General features: G+C 39.8%; 1 protein-coding gene across 1 annotated transcript in view; it reads right to left on the bottom strand.

Annotated features, from left to right (window-relative positions):
• GK (glycerol kinase) overlaps nt 1-9696 on the bottom strand; it is a 98486-nt gene that overhangs the window by 68007 nt on the left and 20783 nt on the right. Inside the window, exon 8 of the mRNA XM_014591575.2 lies at nt 174-251. Coding sequence (XP_014447061.1) covers nt 174-251 — 78 coding nt within the window. The remainder of the gene's footprint in view (nt 1-173; nt 252-9696) is intronic.

Below are 9696 nucleotides of genomic sequence, written 5' to 3'. Positions count from 1 at the left end.
AGAGTATGATCTAAAAATGATAAATATCTTCTAATTTCTTTGAGGACCCTTTTGCCTACCCCCTCAGATTACAGGAAACATGACTGCATACTTTTTCAGCAAGATATTTTAGCACAGCCACTTTTGCAAGTGGAGAATGGCCCTGCATGTGACATCCACGCGTGACAGCTTACCCACAGCATTGTAGAGAGGCTCTCCAGTTAACTTGTCCCAGACTACAGTGGTTTCCCTCTGGTTGCTGACACCAATAGCTTTAAACAGAAAGGAGTAAAAAATTAAAAAGTAGAAAACTATTTCAGGAGAACAGCGCTCATCTTTTTCACAGACACAACTAAACATAACAATTTTTAAAAAATTTTGGAACACTGATAGTGATATTTTAGTAGTTTGAGTGGCCCAAGGAAAAGTGAACACCCGATTTCAAATGTTTCTTTTTAGATCTACATACTCCATCCCTCTTCACTACCAGCACAGAGACCTGGATGCAGATCAAGGCCCAGATGAAAGTCTCCCACATTGCCTTAAGGAATGCAGCAACTTTCTAAATTTATACTACCTAATTCATCCTTTTGAGCATGTCAACAATCACCTCTTTCATTTATTTACCAATTGCAACAAGAAATGTCCCTCCCTGTATGCACGTGTACTCACATGTGCATCTGTGTCTCAAGAAAATAGCTATGAACAAGATCTTGTATGCTGAACAAACCTCAGAATTGTTTAGAAATTTGGTTTTATTGAGACCAGCAGGTGGCGTGGTGGTTAAGGTGCTGGACACTCCCACATCGTTGAAAAAGTTCAAATCCTACACCTGGTAGCTTGCTCTCTCACTTTCTCTCTCTCTCTTGTGTGTCTCTCTCTGGTCAAATTAAAATAAATAAATGAACAAATTTTAAAAATTAAATAAAATAAATCTTTAAAAAAAAGAAAAGAAATTTGGTTTTGTTTTCATACACACACACAAACATACACACATTTTTTTTCAGAGAGATAAATTTTTGCGAGAAGACATGCTCTCACCAGAGAGACAGAGAGAGAGAGAAAGCAAGAAATCATCCCTCAGGGCGGATGGCCACTCTACAATCCCTTCTTCTCTAGGCTCCTTTCACATGTACCCAGCATGAGTTTTTAAGCTGCTGGGTCTGATACTCGAACCTTGGTCAACTACATGGGAGTCCAGCAATGTAACCATCTGCTGGTCCCTTTATTTATCTTTATTTTGATAATATGTCATAATACATAAGAGTTTGAGTCAGAGTCAGATATAAATACAATAGGTAATGGCATTCATATTATACTGACCTACATACAATTCAAGTGCTTTGTTTTATGAGAAGTTACTCTATGTAAAATACTAATCCATACCATCTTACTCAATTCATCTTGGTTGAACTAAATCAGAGGTTCTCAGACTAGGGAGCTTTAAAACAAAAATCAGTGGCCAAACCTTGGTCAAAAGATTTAACTCACCTGGACTGGAATCTGAGCATTGGCATTGCTTCCTAAAACTTCTAGATGATTCTAATGTGCACCTTGAATAGAATATACTGAGATAAAGGAATTTAAGATTGAGATAGATCTTGGGGGACCAGCAGTTGGAGTAATGGCTATGTCGCTGGACTCCCATGTAGTTGACCGTGGTTCGAGTCCTGGACCCGGTGGCTTAAACTCACGCCGGGCATGTGTGCATGTGTGTCCAAGATCCCGAGAGGAGAATGGAGAAGGGATTGCGGCGTGGCCATCCCCCCTGGGGGTGATTTCTCAATTTCTGTCTCTCTGTCTCTCTCTGTCTGTCTGGCAAGCGCATGTGCCCTATAGAAAAAAAAAAAAAAAAAAAAAAAATGAAATTGAGATAGATCTTAAAGGCCATAAAAATCAACTAACACTTCTTACACTCAAATGTCTTCTAAAATCACCTTACATATGACCAGCCAGACAACACTTCCATTGACAAGATACTCATTATATTTCTCAAGGCAAACCAATGTCTACTGAATAACTCTAGGATTAAAAAAACAAAAAATCGAATAACTCTAGGATTAAAAAAAAAAAAAAATACAGCCCTGGAGTGTAGCAATTAAGTGCCATGAGTAGGGAGCTGGCAAACTTTGTTTAGAATCTTGGACCTAGAGGCTTAAAAAAAAATGCTGGGAGCCAGTGCGTGTGTACCCAGAATCCTCGTGGGAAGGAGGAATGGAGGAAAGGGGATTGTAGCATGACAGGGCCCCACTGGGGAACACTTTCCCTCTCTCTCTAGCTCATCTATATATCTTTTAGAATTAGGAAAAAAAAAGTTTTTCCTAGGAGCTTCCACCTACAGATTTCAGTCATATTTTCAGAGATAAATAGAATACATTCCAGTCTTGGGGGTCAGCAGGTGGCGTGGTGGATGAGGTACTGGACTCCCACATGGCCGGCCACGGTTTGAGTCCCGGATCTGGTGGCTTGCTTTCTCACTTTCCCTCTCTCTCTCTGGTCAAATTAAAATAAATGATGAATAAATAAAATGAAATAAAATAATTTAAAAAATAATAATGATAAAGTTGAATAAATAAGTCTTTAAAAAAATACAGCCCAGTCTTTCAAAAACTAGAAATACCTATTTAGTCTCTCAAGTCTTCTCTTCCACTGCCTAAGCTAACCAGTCTGATTTCTTTCTTTTTTTATTTTAAAATTTGTTTATTTATTTTCTAAAATTCAATTTGTTATTATTATTATCTTTAATTTGACCTGAGAGAGACACAGAGAGAGACAGAAATATAAAGCAAGAAAGCAAGCTGCCAGGTCTGGGACTTGAACCTCGGCTAGCCATGTGGGAGTCCAGCACCTTAACCACCATACCACCTGCTGGCCCCAACCAGTCTGATTCCTATTAATGTCCCTCATTTGTATGGCATGGCTTAATGTCCCTTTACCACTACTAGGAACATGCAGCTATCTGCCCATATCATTCAAATGGCATACCCAGAATCAGACACAGTACTCTGGGAGTGTTCTGACTAGCACAGAGCTGAGAGGCCCTATCAGTTCTCTTCTTCTAACTACTATTTATCCAGTACAGATTTACTTCACTTTATTTAACACTTCATTTAGAAATACAAAGATGATTCATATTCAACTGTAAAGAAACTTAGAGGCAGAGGGTAAAGGCAATAAATTTTTGGCTTTGTTTTTAAAAGTAGAAGACAAGGGGTTGGCAGGTAGTGTGATGGTTAAGGGTGTGATTGACCACTGTTTGAGTCCCGGGCCTGGTGGTTTGCTTTCTCACTTTTTCTCTTTATCTCTCTCACTCTATCCCTCTCTAGTTAAATTTAAATAAATGGATAAATAAAGCTAAGTAAAAAATACTTACTAAAAAAAACCAGAAGATAAAAATGGTTGTAGAAATAAAGAGAAAGGATGGACCAGCAGGTGGTGTGGTTGCTAAGGGCACTGGACTTCCACATGGTTGACTGCAGTTCAAGTCTCGTACAAGGAGGCTTGCTTTCTCACTTTCCCTATCTCGCCCTCTGGTCAAATTTAAATAAATAAATAAGTAAAGTTAAATAAAACAATTCTTTTAAAAAGAAAAAAAAGGAATAAAGATAAAGAATATGGAGGTGGGGCTGGGGATCAATGAGACATGGTCCTGATGCTAGTTAGTGAAAGGAGGGGATGGGATTAATAGTCCAAGGGAAGGAAGGAGCCCCAGGTAGAAGAGAAGTCCATTGTTTCCCTTGCAGTGGAAGAAAGGAGATAGGAGATCCAGGTATTAAGTACAGGAACCAGAAGTTGAGAAATTAAGGCCTCAGAGTCTCAACTTCCTCTGTAAAGTTACCGGGCAAACTTATTTGCTAAAATGGAGCCAAGAAAAGTAGAATCAATCATTTGGAGGCACTATTCAGTAGAGTTCAGGCTCTGAAATTAGATGGTGGGGTTCAAATTCTAATTCCTCTGCCTCCTTACAGCGTCACTTTAGGTCTCAGTTTTCAGTGAAGAGAGTAATAGTTCCCAGCTTACAGAGTTACAATGAGGAATGTCTTGCACATAAGCACTCAATGTTACTTAATGCTGTTGCGATTGTCATGGTTATTATTTTTAATGCTATAGGGTATGTGCAAAAGAGAGAAGAGGGAAGTATTTCCCAAACAGTGGACCTGGTCATGTATCAACCCTTTTCCCCCCAATTTTCCATCCCATTAGGATCCTGGGCACAGAATGTTTTTCAAGCTGACGGTGCCAGGACTCTAACTGTGGTCAGCCATGTGGGATCTGGCTTCCTCTGTGCAACACCCAACCTGTGCTCTAGGGGGACAGCCTATCATGGTTATTACTAAGACAGCAGAGAAATAGTTGCAGAGAATGGGATGGAACTCAGCAGATATATAAAGGAATTCCCCAGCAGTCTATGGATGCAATAGTGGGACCTTAGCCATGGTTTCCAAGGTGACATGTTGTGAACATGATGCCTTAGGGACAGCTTTACAATGTGGGACCACAGTGAACTCATGGTCACCTAAAATCTCTTATTCCTCTTCACTACATTAATTTTCCCAGAAACAAGATGGCTGCTCCCTTAGCTGCGATCTTTAGGCCACTATTCTATGCCCCTTGAGTTACCTTTGTTTACTGGCTCATTCTAACTTGTGTTCAGAACTAACCTAGAGCTGTTTTGATCTAATTCTTTGGTCATGGGTTTCTCTCTGACATCTCCTTTTCGCTGTACTTTAACACTAGTCTTTCATGCCAAGTAAAATTGCTTCCCTTGCAGGCAAAGTCCAGTGAAATAGCTTCTCAGGATTCTCTTTCAGCCACGAATTATTACCCCTCTCTCCCTTCTCCCTAGGGCACACAGGTCTTATGCAACGCCTCTGACCTTTTCATGTTCTTCTTGTCATTGTTACCCTAAAATCCTGGTTAGTGACTTTTGATTTTTGCCATAGGGTGTATGTACTCCTCAGAGAGAGATAGAGACAGAGAGAGGGAGAGTGAGAAATCACCCCAGGGGGAGGGGATAGCCACACCACAGCCACTTCTCCTCCATTCTCTTCTCAGGATTTTGGGCATATACACACATGTGATTGGTGTGATTTTCAAGCCACCAGGTCTGGGACTTGAACCATAGTCAGCAATATGAGAATCCAGCGTCTTAACCACCACACCACCTGCTGGTCCCCCAATCCTGTTTTTAATGGAAAACTTTTCTGACTGAATCCCAGCACATGTGCCATCTTTCTCTTTTCATTTATTTATATTTTTGTTTTATTTTTATGTGTCGTTCTTCATAGCTCCTGATTTTCATGCCCTCTTTCTCAGAATAACATATTTAGATTTTGTAATTCTCTATCCTAGTTCACCTGTACCACTTAGGGGCAAATTAAAATTATATGCATAAAACATCTATTTCCTGCCTCAAAGTCTTTTAGTTACAGATATCATAAACATTATCATAAATAAAACCCAACGTATTGCTCTTGTATCTAGCAGGTTCATAATTCACTTGCATGTTCTTTTTGAGGGGGTGTTGGTAGTAAAATTAAACTAGTTATAAGGTAAATTCAAAATCTCTGGTGAAGTTTTGCCTAAAATTGAGCAAAATCACAGTTATTATTACAGTTAAGAAAAGGCACTTAGAAAAAGAGCCTTTAGAAATACTCTTGGATGTTAATAATTGTTGTTTTGGTAAAATTATGCATGAAATGCATCTTTTGACAACAATAAAGTAATAATTTATATATTGGGGAAAAAAACCCTAAAATCTCACAAAGAGCAAAATAAGAGCTTCAGCGGAAGGCTCTCGGGCTACTAAAATTACCATGGGGGAAGAATTAGAAAGCTTTTTTATATAAAACAAAATTTAGAACTGTTGTGTCTGCTTAAAAATGTTATCTGCCTGTTAAACAAGTTTGCAGATTGTTTCATGAATGCTTTATCAAATTATAAAAGTATAAATATGTGTGATAATGTTTGAAGACTAAATCATAGTATATCTTATTTCTAATAAAAAAAAATCAAGTTGTTAAAAAACACATGGGGCCAGTTGGTGGCATGGTAGGTAAAGAGGCTGGATCCCATGGCTTGAAAAACATGTCAGGTACATACGTGTGCATGCCCAAAATCCTGCAAGGAAGAAAAAGTGGAGAAGGGATTGCTGCGTGACCATATCCCTTGGGGGAGGGGGGTGGTTCCCATTCCCTTTATCTTTGGCAAGTGTACATGTCCTCTGGCAAAAATTTAAAACAAACAAATGAGGAAAAAAAACAGCCTCTAGAAATACTTGAGGTGAGTTGTAAATGAGACATTTTTGCTGGGAAGTTATTTCAGAGAATGATGAGCCTTTTTGGGACCCCACCTAGAGATGACAGAACTGAGTGAACCTTCTGGGCCAGGCAGTGGAGGAATGGCTGTGGGTTTTCCTTTTCATAACAGTGAATACTATAGCTACAAGAGTGTGTAATTCCGAACCATGATATGCTCTTACTTTTGTAACAGTTTATGTTGCATTTTGTTTATATCACATGAAAGAGGTTGAATGAGAGTATCTGGTATTATAATTCTTTATACTTTGTAATTCCTGAAATCCAGTGAGAGCCAAATACAACTGCCTGACTATCCAAGTCAAGAAGGAGAGAAGCAGCCTGTTTACTTGTCTTGGGCTAATGAGTGCTGTTCAGCTAGAGAGGGAATTTTAATCTTGGAGGCATTGTGCATTGTGATCTGAAATCATCAAATTTTGTGACAGATGCGGACAACGCAAACCAGCAAAATGGAATTTGCAAAAGAAATACAGCCAGATATAATGAACTCTTAATGATTATCAGGTGAATCTTTTATGAATGACATTGCTCTTTAGCTGGCAAAGGCAATTTACTGGCCACATGGGAAATAAACACTGAAGTGGTTTGTCAGATGATCCTCAATGTGGCTCAGGAAAGAAGAGCAGCAGCCTAGGAGTTAGAGGAGCTGTGCGCTTCAATGCTATCCACCATTTCTATATAACCTGCAGTAAGTTCCCTTCCCTCATCTACAGCTAGCAGGAGCTGGTCTAGGTGACCACAGAGACTCAATGGCTGTACGAGTTTGTGATCTAGGTTTCTAAACAGGGAAGCAAAAACTTGACCCTTGGCAATGTCAATTCAATGAATTATCTGGGAGAGAAAAAGTAGCCCAACTGGCCTGGCATGGAGGAGAAGCTGGTGGGATGTTCTCTTCCTTGACTATAGTCTGGTAGTTGTCGAGAAGAAGTGCTGGGTTGCCCTGGTTCAGGTATGGGTTTCACACTGGCCAGACACAAAGTAATGTAGAGGATAGAGCTGTACGTTCACTTCTTACAATAGACGATAAGTCATTTAGGCAGCAATTGTGTGTCACCTTCACATATACCACAAAAGTGAGAGAAAAAGGAATGGCACCCAAGCAGGTCCAGAAGGCCAACACACTGCAGCCTATCTTACCTATAAGGGAGGTAGAACAAGATCAAAACCATGGTCAACCATCCTGGATGCTACATTCTGGAGATGGCTTTAGGCTGCCTGGATTACCTATGTCTCTGGTGATAGTTTTTTGTTGTTGTTGTTGTTGTTGTTTTTTCTTAAAGAATTATTTACTTATTTAATTTTATTTATTATTTTTAAAAAAGAATTATTTATTTAATTTTATTTACTATTATCATTTTTCAGTTTGATCAAAGAGAAAGAGAGAGCAAGCCACCAAGTCCAGGACTTGAACCATGGTTGGCCATATGGGAGTCCAGTGCCTCAACCTCCATGCCACCTGCTAGCCCTTTGCTATTATTTTTAAATATGCTATGGGGCACATGCACTCACCAGAGAGAGAGACAGGGAAAGTGAGAAAGCAAGCATCCGGGTCTAGGACTCAAACCACAGTAGGCAATGTAGAAGCCCAGCGCCTTAACTACCACACCACCTGTTGGACCCCAGTAATAGATATTTTAACAAGAGTGTGCTACTGAATGCCCATTAATAGTTTACATTGTTTAGGCTATGAGACTGGTGAGAACAGCTCAAGGAAATAATTGACAACAATCACTTTCTCATACAACTCATCTGAAATTTAGTTACTCTACCTCAAATTTAAAGCACTTCCACTTCAATAAGAGATCAAAGAAGGGTAGGATTACAACATACATGATACTGGGGCCAGCAGGTGGTGTGGTGGTTAAGACACTGGACTCACACATGGCTGACCATAGTTTGAGTCCTGGACCTAGTAGCTTGAAAATCTTACTGTGTGGGTGTGTGTGTTGTGTGTGTGTGTGTGTGTGTATGTGTGTGTGTGTGTGTGTGTGTGTGTGTGCCTTAAATCCCAGAAGGAGAATGGAGGAAAAGGGATTGCAGTGTGGCCATCCTCCCAGGAGTTGATTTCTCACTTTCCCTCCTTTCACTGTCTGTCTTTCTCTTGTGAGTGCATGTGCCCTATAGTAAAAACCTAAAAAAAAAAAAATGAACATGTACATATTAAAAATTGTTGATAAAATATTAAAAGGTACCTAGGTGCTTCTTTTCAATGTCTGTAATAACAGTGCAGGCCTTACAGCCATGTGGTTAAGGGAACCAGATTCCATATGGTCAATGGTAGTCCAGTTCAAGTCCCAGCCCCAGCGGATTGAATATGTCAGGATGTGTGCATACATGCATGCCCAAAGTACCAAAAGGAGGGAAGGATGGAGAAGAGACTCCAGGGTGACCACACCTTATTGAGGGGTGCTTTTTACGTCTCCCTCTCTCTGACAAGCACACATACTCTCTTATAATTAAAACAAATAAAGATTTATTTTAAAAAATCTGAGGCCTGCCAGGTGGCATGGTGGTTAAGGTGGCTGGATCCCACATGGAAGACTGTACAGTTTAAGTTCTGGACCTGGTGACAATGCGAGGAGATGTGTGCAGGCATGTCCAAAATCCTGAGAGGAGAATGGAGGAAAAGGGATTGTCATGGCCATCCTCCCCACCCCACAGGTGCTTTCTCACTTTCCCTCTCTCTTTCTCTTTCTCTGTCTGTCTCTAGTGAGTGTACGCACCCTACAGCAAATGAAAAAAAAAATGTCTGGGGCCTGTTAGTAGGCATCGTGGTTAAGGTGGCTGGATCCCACATGGACAACTGTGCAGTTTGAATCCCAGACCTGGTAGCTTGGAAAAAAAAAAATCTGTCATAACAAATAATGGTATTATTATTGCTATGATTTTTCATTTACTCATGATTATTAGATTAACATAGTTCCCCCACTCAACCATGAGCTGTCTATATTTGTACTGCTAGCAAATAGAAGACACTCTATGAGTTTGCTTAATGAATGGTTTTGATTTACGCAAATAGGGCAAAGTCTCAGGAGTGCTGGTTAAATCTCCAAGCCAAGAAGATGTGAATTAAGGCACTGCTACCAACTGATGATTCCCTCTATCTATACTCAAACTACCTGTGGAAGAAACAGCAGCCTGTAGAAGGTGAACTTACAAAATCTAAGCTATTAATAAAAAGCCATTACTACACTATCCTTCCATGCTATTGTATCAATCATGAGTGACTAGCGCTTTTTTTTCCCCCACCCAATACAAATGATACAAAGCCAAATTTAGTTAGATATTGCATTAAAACTACTCGGAATCCACAGAGAGATTATCTAACACTCTAATGCAATTACCTCAGGAAAAAATTTACAAGTGACCCATTTGGATTCCAGAGACTCCTCATACCTGT

The sequence above is a fragment of the Tupaia chinensis genome, unplaced genomic scaffold, assembly GCF_000334495.1.
Source record: "Tupaia chinensis unplaced genomic scaffold, TupChi_1.0 Scaffold000600_1, whole genome shotgun sequence".
NCBI lineage: Eukaryota > Metazoa > Chordata > Mammalia > Scandentia > Tupaiidae > Tupaia > Tupaia belangeri.
This window is presented reverse-complemented; position numbering and strand designations above follow the sequence as displayed.